Source organism: Dama dama, chromosome 30 (genome assembly GCF_033118175.1).
Source record: "Dama dama isolate Ldn47 chromosome 30, ASM3311817v1, whole genome shotgun sequence".
Taxonomy (NCBI): domain Eukaryota; kingdom Metazoa; phylum Chordata; class Mammalia; order Artiodactyla; family Cervidae; genus Dama; species Dama dama.
This window is the reverse complement of record NC_083710.1, coordinates 69,956,463-69,979,321: the sequence shown is the minus strand read 5'-3', so window position 1 is coordinate 69,979,321 and position 22,859 is coordinate 69,956,463. Positions and strand designations below refer to the sequence as shown.

Here is a 22,859-nt window from a genome sequence, read left to right as displayed (position 1 = left end):
GTTTCATCATGGAATTCTGTAAAGTTGCTTGAGGCACCAGAAATAGCTGTGTTTCAGGCAGGAAAATTCCTTCCCTTCCTTCCTTCTCTCCCTCCCTTCCTTCACCCCTTCTTTTTTATCACCCCCAAACATAGGATCTTATGAAAGTAACAAGGGCAACAAATAAGAGACAAAAATCACTGAAATGTCTGTTCACCTCTTGTTTGACCTTTGATGGCAGCAGAAACATCACAGATACCAAGAGGATTGTAGCACTAGGCCCCTGGGAAACAGAAAACCGGCCCTGGTAGTCTTTTCAAGGAAAACATCAAATAACCATTTCCAGTTGTTTCAAGCATTGCAAACGAGCGCGATCTGTGAAAACCCTTTATCTATTATTCTTAGCGCTCCATAAATGTGGAGCACTCTTCTTATTTATTGAACCAGGAGAGACTGTTAAGGGGTTCCTGCTTCAATCTGAAACCACATTATATTTTGTAAGCCGGGTAGGTGGGGCAATTGGGTGAATATAAATGGGGATAAAAATAAGAAACCTGGGTCTCAGCTCTGGCACCTTGGTCACCGGCAAACTTTCACAACTTGATGCCTCTGTTTCTCCTTTTATTTTTAAAAGGAGCGAGATCAGGATGGGGGAAGAGAAAACACAGCTGTAAGATCCTTGGTCTACTTCTTGTCATTCTCCACAGTCAAATCTACTTTCCAAACTATGCTCATTTTACACATAAATTACTGTCGATGACTTGTCCCTGTGTTCACCTTCAAGTGAATTAAAAAAAAAAAAAGGCTATTTCAGATGCTATTCTCCTTCGCATCCGATTCAGCCACTTAATTTGGGTTTTTCATGCCTTCTGCCAGGATTTCTTCCTTCCTTAGGCTGAATGTTTTTTTCAAAGCCCTTTGGTGGCAGTCTTGGGTGGTGACATACCCTGCTCTCAGAAATGAGTCACCCGCGCCTGGGTGCGTCCTTCCGCCCCCTACTCTGTCATTCCTCTCGGTTATTTTCATCTACTACTTAGTTGCCTGCTTCCCAAACACTTTTATAGACTCGAATCTCTTATCAGCTTCACCAGCGTTCACCCTTGGACTTTTCATGGTCATCTTGCTACGTGTCTTAGAGAGACACTCCTTGCTCTCGCTTATTGGACTAGACTGCAGACGCCAGTGTTAGCATTTCCTTTGTGACTCTTCCTAACAGCTCCTAGCAAAACTTTTTGTAGCCTTCATCTCCTCCAACGCTGAGGCTTGAAGCGGAACCAGCCACTTTTTGCAAAGACCAAAGGCCCGGGCAAAGGAGTTTAACCACCGGCTTTGTGTTAAAGACCAAGTCTCAATGAAAAATGGAAATCTTTGAAATTCAATATTTTTCTTGTTTGATTAATGATAACAGTCACACCTAACCTATTGATATCACTATTATTAGCAATAATGCTATTGATAACTAATCTTAGTGCAGACGATGCCTGAGCCAGATTTATGCCCGTTAGCTATCGTCAACACTTAAACAGAATAACATAGGTACTTTTTTTTTTTTTTTTTTCTGTTCCATTTGACGGATCAGAAAATGGCACAATAAGGTCAAGTGATTGGCTGAGACTCACACAGAAATTTGAGCTCTGCTTGAATGCCTCCTGGCTTCGGCATCTGTGTTATACCATGTGGAAAGAAACACGGGTTGTGCCTAGAGGAGTGGGGAGTGCCTCCCAGAGGGATTGGGAGGGACAAAAGGAGTGAAGGAAGCCATCCATCACTAAACCGCGTGGGGCCGGCTTCACTCTCAGGCCCGCAGTCCTCGTCTGCATGACGTGGATGCAGGTTTTATGACACGGAACACTCCTTGCTTGTTCTGCTTGTGTCTGCCCCCTGTTGGCCTGAGTCAGTGAAAGAAAGAATGGAACACTCTTATATCCCAGGCAAGCCTGTCAAGCGGGTGTCCATCAAGCACTTCGCAGGCATCAGCATGGGCCCCCAAGGTGCAGAATGTGGACCTGGGTAGAATTCTGAGTTTCTGTAGAAGAACCTCCTAAAGAGCTTAATGCACCCTAGTTCTGCAATCCACAGCAGAACTGCCAGGGGGTGGACCAGCGCTGTTGCAAACTAAGTGGAAATAGGAACCCAGAAAAACAAAATATCAGTGTTAAGGTTGACTTTTGCCCTAAAAACATCTTCCAGACCCAGATGACCTGAGGTTTTGGTTTTAAGAAATTTGCAGGGAGTGGCAAGGGGCAGAATATTAAAGTGTAAGACTTCCCCAAGGCCATCAGCCTATATCACAAAAAGCTATAATTCCAAGGGGTTAAATCCTTAGTAGGAGAGAGAAATAGAAATACCCTTTACCACAAGCCACAAAGGCTTTCAATAAAATAGAATATAAGATATATAAGGAAACAAAGCACCATGTGCAAAAGCCAGCTGAAAGACCAGATGAGACAAGCAAACATTTCAGATATCAGAAGTATCAGATGCAAAGTGTAGGATAAGCATGTTCAAAGATAAAAAGATAGGGTTTAAAAAACTGAATAAGGAGTAAGAAACTACTGAACATAGGACTAAGCATGTAAAAAAAACTAAATATTACAAATGAAAAATACAATCATTAAAGTTGAAACTCAGTGGATGCTTTTAATGGGAGATTATTTACAACAGAAGGGAGAGATAATAACCTGAGAGGTGGAGCTAAAAAAATTACTCTGAATGTAGAAAGAGACAAAGACAGGTTAGGAGACATGGAGGACAGAGGGAGAATGTCTGACTTGTCTAATCGGTTAGAGAATAAGAGCAGAGAAAGAGGTAACTAGGTTGAGACAATGTTGAAAAGATAAAGGCTTAGAGTTTTCTAGATAATGAAAGAGATCTTAGGAGATTTAGAAAGTCAAGCAAATTGTAAGGGGGGAAAAATCTATATCTAGACATAATACAATAAAATTACAGAACAACAAAGAAGATCTTCAAAGCAGCTCGAGAGACAATACAGACTACTTACAGGAGAAGGACTGAGAGGAGCTTCTCAGCAGCAGAGATAGAAACCAGGAAACAGTGAAATATAAGAGCAATGTACTCAGAGAAATGGAGTGTCCCATCAAGGATGACGTATGGAACATAAATGTGTCTCCGGAATGAGGGCAGACAAAGATGTTTTCAAATAAAACCCTCAGTAAAGTAAGTCCTGTAGTATGTATTCCTGACCTAGGAAAGTGATTCCTGATGGACAGTTTGATGCAAGAAGGAATGATAACCAAAAAAGCAGTAAGATGTGGCTCTATACAAAATTCCATCATTTAAAATCTTGTAAGATTAGAAACATTATAAGACAGAAATAATCCAATAATAATAGCATGTAATTTGAGAGGAAATGATAAAAACTGAGATGTTTTGAGGTCCTTGTGTTGTCCCAGAGAAGGGTAAAGATATTCATTGATTAATTAAACTCAGATTTTGTTATATCTAGACACATGCTAAAATTTCAAGAGCAACTATTAAAGGACTAAAATAAATAAATAAAGCATTTAGATTCTACACATCAGAAGAAAAAAGTGTAATGACAAAAAAATTCTCAATCAATCTATAAGAAAGAAGCAAAAATAAGACTGCAATAGATGAGACAAATAGAAACCACAAAATGAGATGGAAAAAATAAACTCAACTATCTTAGTTTTTCCAGTACATTTAAATGTACTAAATGCACCAATTAAAGTACAAATATTGTAAGTCTTGATTTAAATATAAATCCAGCCATCTGATGTTTACAAGAGGCATAACTAAACCACAAAATTTCAGAAAAGTTGACAGTGAAGATGCGAAATGAGACATGCCAGTCAAATATTAGTAAAAGTCTGGTGTAACTATATTAATATCAGAAAGAAATAGATATTAAGGCAAACAACTACAACTCATACTCCTAGACACAAGGGATTCCTATATAATGAAAGGTCAAGGTGCATAGAAGATAAAACTGTAACTATAAGCATAGACTCCAAATATATGAGATAAAAATAGAACAACATGGAGAAACAGATTAATCTTCCTGCACAGTAAAATAGCTCTCCTAGCAACTGGTGGAACAAAACTACCCTCCCTCCCAAAAAAAATCAGTGAAAATATATAAGATTTGAAGACTATTCTGACAAGGGTCATCTTATCCCATCTTTTCCCTGCTACTCCTCCAGGAGGCAGGGAGCTATGACACTTTCCTGTGGCAGGTTAAGTTTAGAAAAGGATACGATAAGAGGGAATGAGGGAACACTGGAAATTGGTGGTCACATCTGGTTCACCACTGGGTGTCGCTGAATTTTATAAAGTGGTGATGAATCACCTTAAAAAACTAGGAATAAAACTACCATATGACCCAGCAATCCCATCACTAGGCATATACTCTGAGGAAACCAAAATTGAAAAAGGCACACGTACTCCAATGTTCACTGAGGCACTATTTACAATAGCTAGAACATGAAAGCAATCTAGATGTCCATCAACAGATGAATGGGTAAAGAAGTTGTGGTACATATACACAATGGAATATTACTCAGTCCTAAAAAGGAATGCATTTGAGTCAGTTCTAATGAAGTAGCTGAACCTACAGCCTATTATACAGAGTGAAGTAAGTCAGAAAGAGAAAAGCAAATATCATACATTAACACATACATATGGAATCTAGAAAGATGGTACCGATGAACATATTTGCAGGGCAGTAATGGAGATGCCTGGAGAATCCCAGGGACAGAGGAGCCTGGTGGGCTGCCGTCTACGGGATCGCACGGAGTCGGTCACGACTGAAATGACTTAGCAGCAGCAGCAGCGATGGAGACACAGACGTAGAGGACAGACTCATGGACACAGGCGGTGGGGAAGGAGAGGGTGGGACGGATGGAGAGAGTAGCATGGAAACATATACACTACCATATGTTAAACAGATAACCAACGGGAATTTGATCTATGACTCGGGGAACCCAAACCAGGGCTCTGTAACAATCTAGAGGGGTGGGAAGGGGCGGGAGGTAGGAGGGAGGCTCAAGAGGGAGGGGACATATGTATACCTATGGCTGATTCATGCTGATGTATGGCAGAAGCCAACACAATATTGCAAAGCAATTATCCTTCAATTAAAAATAAATAAATTTTTTAAAAAAGTAGTCATGAGTCTTAGAAGCTTACATAAAAGTATCATGCTTCAGCTACAATTTGATAAATAACTGTAGCAAATCTCTGGGTTTTTCACTTACACAAGGAGTATATTGTAATTAAAAAAATAAACACACACGTACAATCCATCCTTGTCATATCAGAGTTATGCAAATTAATGTCTTCAAAGCATATCACAAAAAAAGTGGGGGAGGGATAAATTAGGAGACTGGGATTGACATATACACATTGCTGTTGCTGTTGAGTCCCTAAGTCGTGTCTGACTCTTTGGCAACCCCATGGCAAGCTACAGCTTGCATGGCTCCTCTGTCCATGGAATTTTCCAGGCAAGAATACTGGAGTGGGTTGGCACTTCCTCTGCCAGAGGATCTTCCTGGATCAGGGGTTGAACCCACATCTCCTGCATTGGCAGGTGGATTCTTCACCCCTCAGCCACCTGGGAATACACATTACAATATATAAAATAGGTAACTAATAAGGAACTACTGTATAGTACAGGGAACTAGTCTCCATGCTCTGTAGTGACTTACACAGGAACATCATCTAAAAGAGTAGTTATATGTGTATATGTATAACTGATTCACTTTGCTGTACAACAGAAACTAATGCAACATTCCAAATAAACGATATTCCAAAAAAATTAAATAAAAAAATCTTCCTAAGGACTCCTTTAATTTCTAACTCTCCAAAGTCATAGAGAAAGAATTTTTTTAAATGAAACTACTGTAAAGATATTGTACTTTATTTATTTTTCAAGAGAGGATAAAGGTTGACAAAAGAAGATGGAGTTTCTTTCACTTGAGCCCTCACTATTAAAATCCTAATGAAATATTTCTTGTTCCTTGAAGACTGCTGTATAAAGAAGATTTGATTTTTTCTGAGTAACTGGAAACATTTTCATGAGGACATGTCTCACTAAAGATAGCCCCTGGGTTTTTGGATTTTATGTGAGGGGATCAATTAAGGCAGCTCACTACCTTTCTGTTTTCTTCCCAGAGCTGGTCTAGCTGCTATGTATTTCCCCTTTTCTCTAGCACTCAAGGAGGCGCAAACAGCAAGCAAAGGAAAAGTTCAGCTTTTTCAGGTGCCCAGATGAGTGTTCTTCATTGAAATGAATTCGGCCTGCTTTGGGGAGTTATCTTAGGTTCAAATCCCTTAGAATAAAACTTACAAAGTCATTGTTTTCCTGCTTCATTACCCATAAATAATTTATGAATTTATATTATAATTTTTCTTCCAGCTAAATCAGAGCTCTATGATTTTGCAAATAATTCCACCCCGAAGCTAATGACACACACATTCCTGATATTTTCATTTCAAGTTTACCATCGCTGTCAGCCTGTGCAATTTGCCTGATTAACCTGCGAAAAGTGCTCTCCTTCATGAATGCTGTTCAGAAATAAACAGCTATTGTAAAAGGAGACAAGGGCAGGTTCTGGAACTCAAATTCTTGGTGATCTTAAATGATGATGTATGAAAGGGAGAAAAAGAGAGAACAATTTGATTTGCTCCAACTAGGTTGACCCAGAAAGGAGAAGAGCAGAAAAATTGCTTCGCCTAAGCAAACATGACATCAAGTCAGACAAGAGCAGCACTCACAGTATCCAGTATCCAAGGCTCATTTAAAAAATATACAGTCTGGATCTGAGAGACATTTAAATGCCGGCAATAAAAAAGGCTTTGCTCATTCTGTTTTCCTATTGCTCCTTTTCTCCTACTCATTGGTAACAGCTTCTTCATCCTCCTTTGAGACACTGACTTGATCGGATACTGGGGTAGGACTCCCATTCAACTCCCATTCAACTCTGGTTGAATAATGATTGAATTTGAAGTTCAGGTAGGAGAAACAGCCATCCAATGCTAAAAATCAACCAGACTTAGAAAGGGAAGCTAGCTTTCTAGGGCAAGGTAGACATTCCCTTTGTAACAAGGACTTAGAATTCTCCTCCATTTCTATAACTTTAAAATGCACTCCTGACCAGTACCTAGTCTGACTTAGATTAAAGCTAAGTTTGTCTGCCATCCCCCAAAGTGTTATGAGCTCTTTGATTATGTTCTAGTCATTTATACTTGGCTCATATTACAGTACAATAAACTGTTGAATGAGTGATGAATTTTTCTCTTTTTTTCATATAAGATTTGTCTCAGAGTTGAAAAGAGTAATGAACTGATGCTTATCAATTTAAAAATCTTGCCTTGGGATTTCCCTGGAGGTCCAGTGGTTAAGGCTCCATGTTCTCAATGCACAGGGTACAGGTTTGATCCCTGGTTGTGGAACTAAGATCCCATATACCTTGTGGTGTGGCCAAAAAAATAAAATAAATTTTAAAAAATGATAGAAGCAGAAGAGATACTAGATCCTCCAGCAGTTTTAAGTCATGATCCTCGGAGAACCTGGGTTCTGGGCAGCTGCCTCAAGGAAACCTGGAAAGGCCGGAAGGTGTTGACAAGAGTGGTCAACTGGGCCATTTTAGCTCTAAACAAAAACTTCATTAAAAAAAAATCTTGCCTTGGTCATCTGTGTTTGAGGTTGACAATGTTTCTGTTTACAAACGCGTCCATTCAGTCTGTGCGTGACACAGAGGGACAAATGTTCCTGCCTTCTGGCCGGCAGGCGCGGTCACGTGACCTGCTTTGGTCACGTGACCAGATGGGAACGCGGTGTTGTGGGCCTTCCGGGCGGAGACTTGACAGCCCCCTTGCCACGTTCTCTCTCCCCTCCTGCCGCTGCAACAGGCGATGTGCTCAGTCGCTCAGTCACGTCCAACTCTTTGTGACCCCATGAACTGTAGCTCGCCAGGTTCCTCTGCCCACGGGATTTTCCAGGCAAGAATGCTGAAGTGGGCTGCCATTTCTTACTCCAGGGTGAGGCTCCAGATAATGGCTGCTCTGTCACCCTGAGTCCTGGAGGGAGAGTGCCAACCGTGTGTGGCTGACCCGCAGTCAAGTCAACGGTGGGCACGTGGTACCAACAAGAAATAAACTTGTGTTTTTGTGAGTCATTCTGGGGGTGTTTGTCATTGCTTCAGGATCTGGCTTGGCCCTTCCAGATCAATACAGTATTGGAAAAGCTTCTAAAGATATTACACAAACCCAACTTCCAAAAAATTATTTGCTAGCCAGCAATATAAGTGGTGCTGCTACAGCTGCTGGTTCATTCATTTACTGTCAGCCTGTCTTTTTTTTTTTTTTTTTCTAATAGCTTGGTCAGTCTTTTAGATGCAAGAAAATACCCATGAAGTCAGAGCCTTTGACGATAATGACCATGAATGAACTTAAGTAATAAAATTATTGTGTATTGCAGATATGTTTCTATCTTTAGCCTTTACCAAGAGAAGTCAATTTTCACTCAAACAGGTTTCTTTTCATCTGGTTTTCTCTACAATGTTTATGCCTGAGGTTTACTGCTGGCAGTAAAGAGTGTCCAAGTATGTTATGGGAATAGCCAAATTCCCAGTGCTTTAAAATGTATTCCATAGGCCCTAGAGTCAGTTAAAAGCTGATTGATTATACAGCAAATACATCAAAACTAGTATTTATGAAAAAAATCCCATTTCTTCAGCTCTATCTCTCATAAGCCTGAACATCACATCTGGGAGTCATGGTGCAAATATCTCAGACAGCTATGAGAAAAATGACTGCAGCCTTTCCATAAGCTTCTCAATAATTTAATGGAAGAGCTATGTCCACTGATCCCGCTCATGAACACATATTTTACATGGTATGGTTTGGGCAGTTTAGTATGACTTGTCTGTTCAGGTTTTCATCATCAAGTCACTGAAAACACCTACTATATAGATGAATAAAGCACAAGTAATGGAAATGAGTGTGCAGATATTAACTTTTTCATCCCGTCAGTTCAGAACCGACAACATTTTTGTTTAATTTGTTTAAAATATGGGGTGAAGACTTCTGGCTTCAGAAAGGAAGACAAGCTATCAGATACGGCCTAGATCAAAGATGTTACATTTGTTTAATATTTTCAATGTGCATATGTGGTCAATGATGATCCATTTGTTCACACTCTTGTTGTTTAGTTGCCAAGTCGTGTCTGACTCTTTGCAACCCCATGGACTGTAGCCTGCCAGGTTCCTCTCTGTCTATGGGATTTTCCAGGCAAGAATGCTGGAGTGGGTTGCCATTTCCTTCTCCACGGGATCTTCCTGACCCAGGGATCAAACCCACGTCTCCTCCTCGGCAGCTGGATTCTTTATCACTAAGCCACCTGGGAAGCCCTATTTGTTAACATGACTTCCACATATTCTTTATTGGTGTAGTCTATCTCAGATTACAAAATCAAATTCCTACTTCCTCTAGGCTAACGTTTTATGACACTCTGTATTAGATACATTTCCCTGGAGGAAACCTGGTGTGTCTAACTGGTTTGATAAACAATGTTATTTTGCAAATGGTTACTTCTGCCTTTTTGATGATGCTAGCACTAACAACGTGTGATGATGGAGACTGTATATGCTAGTTAGTTTTACTAAGCGCTACCCCACCGAGGAGAACTCAATAAATACATGATTGATTGATTGATACCCATAGAACACATCATTTTGGGTTTAGCTGAAGTCAGGCATTCTGAAAGAAAACATCATGTCTGAAGGGGAAAATAAGCATATCAACATACCATAAAATAGACATAAAATCTGTATAGCCATATTTGCGGTCTGAAAGTGTAACATTTCATTTTTATGACATAGAGGTCAGCAAAGCTCTTGCTTAAATGTTTCTGAGGACAAAGGAGAGTTTAGAAACAGAGTTGAAAGTAGTTTTGTTGGTAAAATTACCCCCCCAATGATTTCAGACCATTTGTACCTAAAGCAAGCTGTGCAAAAGTTTTCCCCCTTTAAAACGTGTGGCCTGACTTCATTGCTGGAATCCACATGAGCCTCTGTATGTGTCTTGAAGCAGTCGAGTGGAATGGGCTTCGGTATCTCTCAGGGACTAAGGTAGCCAGCAGAGTGGACATTTCTCCCCACGGCATACAGCCTGATACAATTAAACACAGCCTTGCCTGAGCTGAAAGAAAGGTCTCTGCTTCTCCTGTTTTCACTGTTCTTCCACATTCCTGAAGGAAGAGGTTCCCAAGGATGGAAAAACAGTCCACTGTCCATTGGGTGTGAGCTGAAAATTCCACAGAAGGGGCAGGCATTCCATCCAGGTTTCCAACAGTGCATATCATTGAATTAGATGTGTGCTTCCTCCAAGCCCATGGAAGATGCTGAATATCCCAGAGATAAGCCATCATTTTACATGTGTGTCTGATGACATTCCCCACTTGGGCTTCATCAACCACAAGCCTCTACATGAAACAAAAACTGTATTGGGAGGCCTCCCCGACCATGACATGCTGCTGGTGTTGCCCAGAGAAGAGCAGAAATGGAGACCGAATAAGTTGGGTGGCTTGGCTTTAATGTTTTGTATTTTCTCCCTGCTTTGAAAGCTTGTTGTATTTTGCTGCTGTGATTGCCAAAGGTTCACTGAAAAGGAAACTAGGGTGTCTCCGTGGGGGGTTTGCAGCCAACAGATACAGCAAGTTCAGGCAGGACTGAGCAGTTCACAGTCTGAACGGAGTTGAGCAGTAGCTGTTTGTTTGCTGGGGTGAATGGGGCATAATTTATTCAGCTGCAGCAGAGACTGAAAGCCAATCTGGCCTTGACCCATTTATCTTTAGAAAACTAATTAAAGCGCAGAATCTGGTTTACTGTTGTTACTGAGGTTTTAGCTTCTCCTGTTTGGGCCATGCAAAGACTGAGGGTGTGTATGTATTATCTCCACATGTGTCTGTATCTTGTTGCCGAGGTGGAAGATGGAAAATATCAGTTTAACCTAAAGACAGCAGCTGAGGCTCTAGATAATAAAGCAGTTTCTTAAACACAGCCTGACATCCTTTTGAAATGCAAAAGAGTGGATTAGCCGGATGCAGAATCCTTTGAGGTGACAATGAAATGCCATGGCAATTTAAAATGAACAACAGACAGTTTCCCTCATCCTTACAACCAAGACTTCCTAAATCACACCAAAATGGTCCCAAAGAGGCATGGAAGAACATTTTTATGAGCAGCATTTTATTCTGAAACTGGGATTAACCATCAGGCAGGAAACGGCAGCCAGAATGCAAGTTGCTTTGTCCATTTTGCTTCCGAACCATAAGAAAAGTGTTCGGGTTCCCAGGACTTGGTGATATTTGCTAAGTACTTAAATTTATACCTATTAATATTAACACCTGTGGCACGCTCATACATTTCAGGAACTGCATTGTGTTTTTGGAAGAAACATATCCAATAATAGACATCTGATTTGGGGGAGCCTAACTAAAGAGTATTATAGGAGACAAGCAGAGAAGTCCAGCACAGTTGGGGAGTGGGTGGAGATGATATTATGATTTACATTCTTTCCAGTATGTTTAAGGACATTATTCTTCTTGGGGGAAAACCCTGAGGGTCATGATGACTATCAGATAAGGAGGTTGGACTTGGTCAACTGCCAGACAATCTGGAGATACCAAGAGAATGATGCTGAAGGTTGGCATATTCTGTCAACTGGAGCCAGTCGAGTTTTGTCAAGTGGGCCAAAGTAATAGAACCCTGACTTGTCCCACCACTGACGCTTTCTTCTCCCACTTTCCATTTAGCACCAGGAGACCTTAAGCTATCTGTCTTTCCTGTTCCTTCCTCAAGATCTTCCCTTCCAGAGTACTTCTGGAAGGAGTACCTTCCTTCAGATTTACCTTTAAACTTTCAGATTTACCTCTAACCTTTTTTCCCTTATCCAAGCTGCCCTGGGCTCCGAGACCTGGAATGATGAATAGGGATACTACTCAGAGGACATTTTCTTTTAAACACATGAATTTGAGAGGAGGAAATTTAGACATAGTGTTGCCATTGCCTGAACTGAGGGTCAGGCAGGCGTGTAGCATCATGACATAGGTGTACTGCATGAATATATGAATTCATCAGGTGAGAGGCATCTTCTCGTACAGGTCCATGATGCTAAGGAGGGCTCAGGTCTTTCTGAAGTGGTAGGACCAGCATGGAGTGATATTACAAAAACCACTGGATCACATAACTATTTGATTATTATGATTAATAGGGAAAGTCAGGTAGGATAACCTGGGTGTGCCTGTCCTCATCTCCAATACAAATTGCTCTGTCATAGTAAATACCCAATGGTCTCTCCCTAAATGCAATAAAACACATCAGTAAATTTGAGTAGGAGAAAAAAATAAACAAGCTGTATCACCAATATTCCTTACCCCCTAAATTCTCTATGTTCCCAGCTAATGGAAAAATTAGCTCCTTATGCATGAGAGTTGATGTTGGTTTGTTGTTATTATTAGGGAGGTAATTATTTGCTCAGCACAAGAAAAAAAAAAGCCAATATATTCTATCAGGGAAGAGAGAGTTTTTCAGGCAGGCTACACATACTCTGAATGTAGGGACAGAATTTAAATCAGCCACCAAATGAGCTAGTCTTCCACAAAGCTGAGACTGAAAACCTTGCCATTGAGAAAGAAAACCACAAATGTCCTTAACCATAAATACCAAGCCGAGAGGACATTCCTAAACCCACTGGTCACATACAGTTTTCAATGTTCGCTCTCTGGACAATTTGGAAAGAGGAAGTGGAGGCGGGATTTCTCAGGAACTCCCTGGAACAACTGTACAAAGACAAATGGGGATGAGAAGAAGAATAAGAAGACCAAAGCTTACACTATGTTGCATTGTCCTCCACACAATCCTCTGGGAAGCAAGAGGAAAACAAATTCAAAGGAAAAAGAAAGAGAGATTATTCTATACATAATAGTACAGCACAGGTATAATGTTTAGCTTTGCAGACTAGCATTCCACCCACCACCACTCCCAATTCCCTCAGAATGACAAGTAGAATGTTCAATAACTTGCACACATGGCATGGTGTTGAATACTTACTGGAGACCCATTGGTCTAACTCATTGCCAACTTGATTGAATTAACTTTCAAGTCCAGTTTTTTTTTTTTTTTAATCTACTTTAATAAAACGTATTCTGCTAAGACACACAATTTACTGTATTATTACTTTTGCTCTAATGAATCAGCTGGAGTAAAATAACTGACATTTTCTGCCCAAGCGTGTCCAGGGGTTGTATAGCATGTTGTACAGTAATATTCTGAGCCGTACAACTAACCATCCTTAACAGAGGATGACCTGAAACACTGCGCTGTGGGCAGATCTTAAAAATCCAGCTATTTTTATGCTGATTTATTCTTACACTCTATACTTTCAGTGACGGTTGGGTGAAATTTTCTCTAAAGAAATAATTATTTTGCACTAAATTATTAAGAGAATTCACAGAATGTAAATTTAAGAAAAAAAGAAAGAGAATCAATCTCTTCCTGATTTCAAATGAACACCCCTGGTCTATTTAATTGAAAATCCGTAACAGTGGGCTGGGACAGAAGGACTACTAGAGTGAGTGTGGGTGATAGGAAAGAGACACATGATAACGGGACCAGTTTGTTAATCAGATTAGTTGATGGCATTTTTATCTTGAACAAACCATAGCAGGAAGGACTGTAGTATTTTCTGATGAGTCAGCTTTCCATCAGCAGTGGATTTATATAAGGATATTCATTCATTATGGGGTGATAAAAATTACTTTACAATAGCATGTCTGAAAGCTATATCTAAACAATTTTTTTTTTTTTTGCCAGTATAAATTTGGAGGAACATATGGAGTGTTTCCTAATGATATAAAAGATTGACTGCTTTATAAAGGTAAGAAGAGACTAAATGATGCTACTGATATATATATATATATTTTTGCTACTGATATATTTTAAAGAGAGAGTTTTGTTTTCAATTATTTTATATAAGGTTTAACAGCAGTTTACCCAGTTGGGGATTAGGAGATTTACTTCTAAAAACAATCCCCATAACTACCACTTCACATAAAAAATAGCTTTATAATAGCTGGTATAAGAACATTTACCGATGGAACCCAAAGTTAATGCCACAAGTACTAATTTTAAATTGTAGTAAGAAGTGATTCTCCAAGCTTTACAGTTAAGTCATTTTCACTTTGGCAAAAGGGGTAGAGTGATTGGGATGGTCTTTCAGTTGCTATCCTTTTGAAGCATGTCCTCTGCTGAAACACTGAGAGAAATTAAAGGAAGTCTTTTCCAATTACCCTTCTTTTTGGGGACACATGATTCTTATAAATATTCAGGAAACATTGTTGCAGGAGAAAATTAAAACAGGAGTAGGTAACACGAGATTTGTTCATAAACATTCAAAATAGGCAGTAATATATGTCAGACCCAGCAGGACCCTTCACCTACACATGCATCTTGAAGATGATTTTATCTGACTGATGTCCAGCACTGTCTGGCCAAGGGAACCGCTCCAACCTTTTCGCTATTTAGAGCTGTGTTGACCGCACAAAGGAAAGAAAGCTTTGGAGGAAACGATGGCTGCAAATGGAGATTCTGATGTTAGCTTTGGAGCTAGCTTGTGTTTCTCAAGAATAACCCTGTCTCACTCCTGTTGACAGGGAAGCAGTTCCTTGGCCTTAGGGGTGGAAAAGTAGCTCCAGGTTGGTTTATGACTGGCTGTGAATTACCAATTGCTGATTCTTACAATCTGAGACGGAATCAGAATTTAATTTAATAAGAAATTAATAAAACTGCCATTCTCCCTTATAGAGCCTGGAGCTACACCTATGACGAAGTAAGTACTACATGCCACTGGAGAATATTTTAGAATAAAATTGGCTTATTGATTTGGATTTGTATACACTGACTCTGGTCCTTATGTACTGTGAGTTTGAAAGGGAAAGTGTCAGTCGCTCAGTCTTGTTCGACTCTTTGCGACCCCATGAACTGCTCCGTCCATGGAATTCTTCAGGCCAGAATACCGGAGTGGGTAGCCGTTCCCTTCTCCAGGGGAGTATCTCTTGAGTTTAGTCTTTGTTTTTTCCTCATGATATGATTAACCATTACTAATTCTTTTAAAAAATGATTAAATATTCTTTAGGGGTGCATAAAATAGAAGATCTTAAATCAGTTTGCTATTTTCCAGGACTTCTCAAGACTCTTATATGTGGGGCATTTTGAGGATGACCAGTGAAGTTCCTTTTTAAAAGAAAAGGTTCCAATTCCAATTTTCATATCTACTAGATTTTAGGCATGGTATAAAATTCTCAAAGTGTTGATGTTTTATTCGAGCTGTACTGAGTTGTACAAATACTGTTGCCTTGGGAAAAGCATTTTTCTCGCTCTACTTCCTTTGTTTGAGTGTGTGAGTGTGTGTGAGTGTGTGTGTGTGTGTGTGAGTGTGTGTGTTTATCTTTCCTGGGAGGAGAGAAGACTGTGCTTCTGTTTAAAAGGCAAAAAAATTAATTAGTAGTCATAGATGTCATTATATTGTTCAAAATCAATGTAGTTTTAACTAAGTGGATAATGTTCTCCACTTGTTTTCCAATTTTATTTTCCTGTGGTAAGAACATTTAACCTGAGATCTAGCCTCTTAACCAATATAGTACTGTTATCTATAGCACAATGGTTGCACAGCAGATCTCAAAAACTTACTAATCTTGCATTGTGCCTAGTTCTGAAAGTAGAATTTATAAAAATTCTGAAAAGCATGAATTGCTTCAATAATTATGCAGAGCCAACTGAAATAGGAAATGAAAAAAGAAGGAAAGAGAGACACGGGTAGGTCAAGCCCATACTCATAAACTGTGCTTTGGTTAAAAGGATCTTGGCATATAAAGGAATTTATAAAATGAGAATGCAAACAATGGAATCTAATGAAACCATCATTTTGTTGAAAAGAAAAAAGGTGACTAACTTTAAACTTTTCCTGAAATTGTGAATGGACAATAGATATAACTAAGGTAAAGTACAAAGGTGAAGCAATTACGCAGATTATCCCTTTTGCAAAACCTACACTGAAGAGGGAGTTTTACTTGCTAATAAACAGTAAATTTATAACATAATTTAGTGGTTAATGACTGCACTTACCCCTTCATATTGGAGCTTCCTGGATAGGCCTTTGTGTTGTAAGTACATTTGATTTTTATAGAGAATAATGCTGAGATTACTTATTACGAGGTCAAATGCTACCAATTTAATCTTACAAGTTCTACACTGTAGATGGATATTAACTAAAATGATAATTTATAACAGTGACTAATAAAAGTATTTTCATAACCAGAAACCCTTGAGATCTGAGTTTATATGACATAATCAGATGTGGTTCAAGTATTTATGACCTTAAGGCTTTTATCTGTTAATTTTACATCAAGATAATTGGCAAAGCAACATTAACAGCACTAACAATTACAGGTATATAAATTGTTTACACTGCTATAAATTATATTGAAAACATTCAGGCAGTATTTCTTGGAAATTATGAGCTTTTCATTTTTATAGCAAAACTTGATGTCTGAAACACATTAAAAATCATGTTTACTATATTTATGGTTGTAATCTCCAAGTAAATGACTTCAATGATAGATATTTGGTCCCCCGACACACATTTAAATGGATCAAAGAGTGACTATTTCTAAGGATGTCAACTTTTAAAATACACACAAAAAAGAAAAAAAATAGTAGTAATATTGATTTGGAGTCTTTTGGCAAGGTATTTTCAAACAGAAAACTTTACATAAAAGGAACATTCATAATAAAGTTACACTGTATCATAATTAAATAAATAACTAAAGTAGATGAATAAGAAATGTGCTATTGTAATTATATCTCTGGAAGACATTGTAACTTAGTCTTCAAATTAATATTTCAGAAGAAATATGGAGTTGAAAATTTGGTCATTGGATGAGTGGATTAATAGCGATAAGACTTCTTAAATAACCTAATTCTTGACCTAAAAGGAAGATCTCATTACTTTTCAATATTCTAATTAAGATCAGGAGCAGATATAAGGCTGAAATGACTTTTACAACCAACTTTTTCAGAATTCCATCACGTCTTCTGAAGAATAACCTTGGTAACAGAAAGTGGCCATGATGACCATCAATCCGGGGGACTCACCAGCCGATCCAAGCTCGTGCCTGCAGCAGTGGTGGGTCTTTCCTCAGGATTGTAAGGTCTGAATCGTGTATTAAAATTTTCAGGAGCTGAGCGAGCAGATCTGAGAGCTGGAGCAGGTTTGGGTTGGCCACATCCCTGAAACACCTGGAAGAACCATGGAAAGATTAGGAAGTTACACAAGGAGTTTCTTCCTAGAGCACGCAGTGCACTGGCTTCCACATTTTGTATGGAACTCTTATCTCCAAAAACACTCTGACTCTGAAACCTAAACAAGTACAACCACCAGTGAAACAGAATTACCCCATCAGAGTGACTGACTTATAACCTGACTCTTATTTTCAACATATACAGTCAATCCTCGTTACTTATGGATTCTGTTTTTGTGAATTTGCCTACAGTTGACCCTCTCCTGGATTTGATCCCTGGGTTGGGAATATCCCTCGAAGAAGGGAATGGCAACCCATTCCAGTATTCTTGCCTAAGAAATCCCACGGACAGAGGAGCCTGGCAGGCTACAGTCCACGGGGTTGTAAAGAGTTGGATGTGACTGAGTGACTACACTTTCACTTTAAACTGATCCTCTCCATATCTATGGGCTTCCCTTGTGGCTCAGTTGGGAAGGAATCTGCCTGCAATGCGGGAGACCTCGGTTTGATTGCTGGGTTGGGAAGATCCCCTGGAGAAGGGAAAGGCTACCCACTCCAGTATTCTGGCCTGGAGAATTCCGTGGACTATTTAGTCCATGAGGTTGCAAAGAGTCAGACACAACTGAGCGACTTTCACTTCACTTCTCCATATCCATGGGTTTCGAATCTGCAAATTCAACCAAACTCAGATTGAATTCAATTTTGAGATCTGCAGAGGCTCCTGGAACTAATCTCCTGCAGATAGTGAGGGAAGACTGTACTCATTAAAATTAATTTGTAACCCCCCAAATAAAAATTCAAACATGTCTGCAGACATCGGCAGAGAGGCCAACTTCATCTTTCCAGCTGAAGCAGTCTAACAAGGCAAAGCTCTGCCTTCTTGTTTCAGCTCTTAAACTGTAAATGAGTTTCTCCTTGGTGATATATTTAATGCCACATTTTTTGTGTGTGCTTTACTAATACTTGGTGATTTCCCTTTTTAAAACAGCCCCCAACTGCAGCGTTGAAGTTCTGTCTAGTTCCTAAGGCTATGATATGCCCTATGGAGAAAACTGTGTTTTAGATAAACTTCATTCAGGTATGAGTTATGGTACACTTGACTATGAATTCAATGTTAATGAATCAATAAAGTGAAAGTGAAGTCACTCAGTCGTGTCCGACTCTTTGTGACCCTGTGGACTGTAGCCTACCAGGCTCCTCCAACCATGGGATTCTTCAGGCAAGAATACTGGAGTGGGTTGCCGTTTCCTTCTCCAGGGGATCTTCCCAACCCAGGGATCAAACTCAGGTCTCCCCCATTGGAGGCAGACACTTTAACCTTTGAGTCACCAGGGAAGCCCAATGAATCAATAATATGTATCAAATAAGGTGTCTTTCAGGAGAGACACATAAAACAAGGCTATATGCATTGACTGGTTGGTGAAAATGTGACAAAAAGCTTGAAGGAGAGGCTGAGTGGGATGGATTGGGGTACTGGGATTGACATATATACACCACTATGTATAAAATAGATAACTAATGAAAATCTACTGCAGTGAACAGAGAACTCCACTCAGTGCTCTGCGTGACCTAAATGGGAAGGAAATCCAAACAAGAGGGGACATACATGTATGTATAGTTGATTTACTTTGCCATTTAACAGAAACTAACACACTATAAAGCACTATAAAGGAACTATACTCCGAATAAAAAAAAAAAAAAGCTTGTAGGAACCTAACCTTGCATTTCTCATAGGAGCAATGGTTCAGTATTTGCTAATTCAGGGTCTGCAGTGACTTATAGAACATAACTTTGCAAATAATGAGAATCGACTATATTCAACATGGAATGATTTCTGGATCAAAGAGATGTCTCAGATATTTTCATGTCCTTGAATTTGTCATTCAAGAAACATTTGTTTGGGATTCTTGTTACTGATACAAATGTCTCATGTATAGAGTGAATGTGTGCTCGGTTATGTCTGACTCTTTGCAACCCCATGGACTATAGTCTGCCAGGTTCCTCTGTCCATGGGATTCTCCAGGCAAGAATACTGGAATGGGTTGCCATTTCCTTCCCCAGGGGATCTTCCTGACCCAGGGCTCGAACTCGAGTCTCCCGAATTGGCAGGCAGATTCTTTACCATTGAGCCACCTGGGAAGCCCCTCATTTATAACATATAAAGTCAAATAACTTGAGTGTCTCCCCTTTGAATAATGAAAACCTTTACTGGAAGAATTCTTTGAAAACACTCTCTTGAGCCACAGTGAAGAAATAGGACAAGCAAATGTGGATAAATTCCCTAGAATGACAGATCCTTCTAATTTTGTTGTTGACAGCTGTTCATGTCACAGTTAGGCTTGCCATGGGAAATCAAACATTCTATTGTAATGATCTCAGGGACTGAGCTGCTAGTTCTTTTCCACAGTGATTTCACTTGGGGTGCTGTGGGAATACCTCCTTTGCTAGTTTTATTTTTATTTATTTATTTATTTTTTTTGCTAGTTTTAGAAGCTTCGTACTCTCTGCTGGTTATCCAGAGATAATCCCTTCGCCAGGATTACAGGAAATCTAGTTACATTTCCAGGAAGTTTTGATGAAGTTTAACTTTGCCTTTCTTTCTACACAGGAGATGGTTCTACCCTGGACACTTTCTTTAGTAAGCTTTTCGGGACTATTTATGTCATCCAATTCTTAATGTACACGGCTGTGTTGAGAATGCATTCCTTCTGGCTTTGTTATTTGATTCTGTGTTGTTTAATTCTAAAATACAAGTTTTTCATCAGGCATTTTATGGGATTTCACTGAAGTATACAGAGGGCTCCTGGGTGTCATTCTCAATGACAAATTCCAACTTGAGACATGATTCATTTAGCTGTTCCATGAGAACTGACTTCCCCTTTGTTGTATTCAAAAATTCTCCTTCCACTCAGCACTTTCAGAGCAGGCGCACTTTGTCTTGGCATTCTTCAAGATTGGTCTTAACACGCTATTGATTCTTCTCTCACACAGTTTCTGAAGCTGATGGTGTAAACCGGTGTGATAAAGATAGTGGGCCCCTTTCTCCTAGTGCTAAATCACTTCCCAGTGGCAAGGTCATGGCTGATGGAGGGCATTAACATTTCCAAAGCTCCAGGGTTCAGTAGAGTGTGCTATTTTGGATCGCTTTGAAAATGACAACTGACTTTTAAAAAGTAGAAAGCCTAGGGCAAAACAATATTAATGGCCTTGCTGAGATTTCTTGAAACTGTTGCATGTGAAGAGTTAACAGACCTTCTTAATTTGCCCTTGGGAAGAGGCTGGCTCACTGGTTTAAGTTAAATCAAAGGAACAAGAAATGCCCTGGAAGAATATTAGTGCCCCAAAGGAGATATTTCATTGTAACAGAAAACTTTACCACTTGTTTGATTTTTTTTCTTGAGAGTGTTAATTATGATAATAGAATGTGGGTAAGTCAATATAGTTTTCTGCTCATAGCTTTCTGTTAATAAATCAGGTTTGGATTTTGAAGATGATTTCAATGCAGAAATTGCTGGGTCTATGATCTATGATCCGAACTGAAGAAGACACAGACTTCTAATATTATGGAAACAACACCTAACCCCATAATAAGGTGAAGACCCACATAGAAATCTGTCACAATATGTAAAGATATGAATCGTGAAGGGCCTTGAACACAGATTCTAGTATACTCTTCAGTTCAGTTCAGTCACTCAGTAGTGTCCGACTCTTTGCAGTCCCAAGGACTGCAGCATGCCAGGCCTCCCTGTCCATCACCAACTCTTGGAGCTTGCTCAAACACATGTCCATCGAATCAGTGATGCCATACAACCATCTCATCCTCTGTCGTCCCCTTCTCCTCCTGCCTTCAATCTTTCCCAGTATCAGAGTCTTTTCCAAGGAGTCAGTTCTTTGCATCAGGTGGCCAAAGTATTGGAGTTTCAGCTTCAGCATCAGTCCTTCCAATTAATATTCAGGACTGATTTCCTTTAGGATTGACTGGTTGGATCTCCTTGCAGTCCAAGGGACTTTCAAGAGTCTTCTACAACACCACAGTTCCAAAGGATCAATTCTTTGGTGCTCAGTTTTCTTTTTAGTCCAACTCTCACATCCATCCATACTAGAAAAACCATAGCTTTGACTAAATGGACCTTAGAATAAGGGAATTGTTTTAAGAGCATTTCTTTAGTGTGGAAGTGCCAAGCTTAATGATGGAGAACAGTTTTTCAGAAATTTACAAAACCTAAACACACACACACACCCACACCCACACACACACAGAGATCAGAGCATCAGCTCACCTTGCCCTTGTTAGAGAATGATTTAAAATACCTTGATTTTCATGAAGAGAATGTACCTTAAACAACATATATCCGTCAAATAACTTAGACGGCATATAAAATGAAAATTAATAATTTCATTGTTACTACATGGAATCGGTTAGCTAGACACATATTTTTAAAACATGGGTTTCATGAGGTGGTTGGAAAAAGGGATTCAGAACATTTGGACTATCTCAGACAATTTTCTGAGCCTGCTATAGCAGTAGGCTAGGGAAAATTCTATGGCTCCTGAAGTTCAGAGCTATATTACTACAAAGGAACAATGAGCCTTATTCTTCTTGTTCTGGGTGCCCCAGTATTTTGTATTTTGAATAAGGGTAGAAACAGATGAGGAATAATGTGGGGATAAGGGTCTTCAGTTAAAAGTCTGTAGATCAAGTCTCCCCCCAAGGAATGGTCAGAACTAGAGATGCAGATTTGGGTTATTAGCCTAAAGACGGTATTTAAAATCCTGAAGCTGGCTGTACTCACCAAGGATAGGTATCCAGACTGGTGGCAGGAGGGGCTGAAGACAGCCCAGGGTCAAGTCAACATTCAGAGGACTTCCTTGAATCTTAGTTTCTTCCTCTGACAAATGGGAATAATATTATTTACCACACAGACAGACTGTGAGGATAAAATGCAATAATACCTAAGGCAGGAAAACAGAAGCTAATGTCTGGAAAAGTAAGTACTCAATAATAATTAGCTAATTATATCATTCTGTGATCGGTTCTTCTAGTTCCATTTTCTGAATAAGGAGACTCAAGGGGGAAAAACGTCTGGACTGATGTTTCTTCAATGTCTTCCACAAAAACTTATTTCCTGGGCTGCTAACAGCTGTTACGTAAGCAATGGATTCCATGCATCAATGTTAAATGAGGTACCTTAGCAGGGCTTCATAAGGCTGACATGTGTTCTGACTCATCCAAAGGAAGAAGCTCATTTGTAGTGTTTTCCAAAACGATCTGGCCAAGGGTTCGCCAGGAAGTCCTCACAAGGTGTTCCAGGGAACACACCAGGACACGCTAGGAAGTCTGCTCTGATTAGCCAAGAGGAGAATTGATTCAGATGTAACTGCGTTTAACTAGAGGTCTTCGTGAAGCCATTTCTCCCCTCCACTCCCTTTAATTTGAGAGAAGAAATACTGTTTTCAGACACTAAAGTTCTTCTCTTTGCGATAGAAATTTCCAGAGGATATGGCTGCAGGCTAAGCCATCTCATTGTGGAACAAATCA

The 22,859-nt window shown here is 39.6% G+C and overlaps 1 protein-coding gene across 1 annotated transcript in view; it reads right to left on the bottom strand.

The window, feature by feature from the left end:
• Positions 1 to 22,859, bottom strand: part of GPC6 (glypican 6) — a 1,190,689-nt gene that overhangs the window by 78,392 nt on the left and 1,089,438 nt on the right. Inside the window, exon 6 of the mRNA XM_061133003.1 lies at positions 17,175 to 17,318. Within this exon, the coding sequence (XP_060988986.1) occupies positions 17,175 to 17,318 (144 nt within the window). The remainder of the gene's footprint in view (positions 1 to 17,174; positions 17,319 to 22,859) is intronic.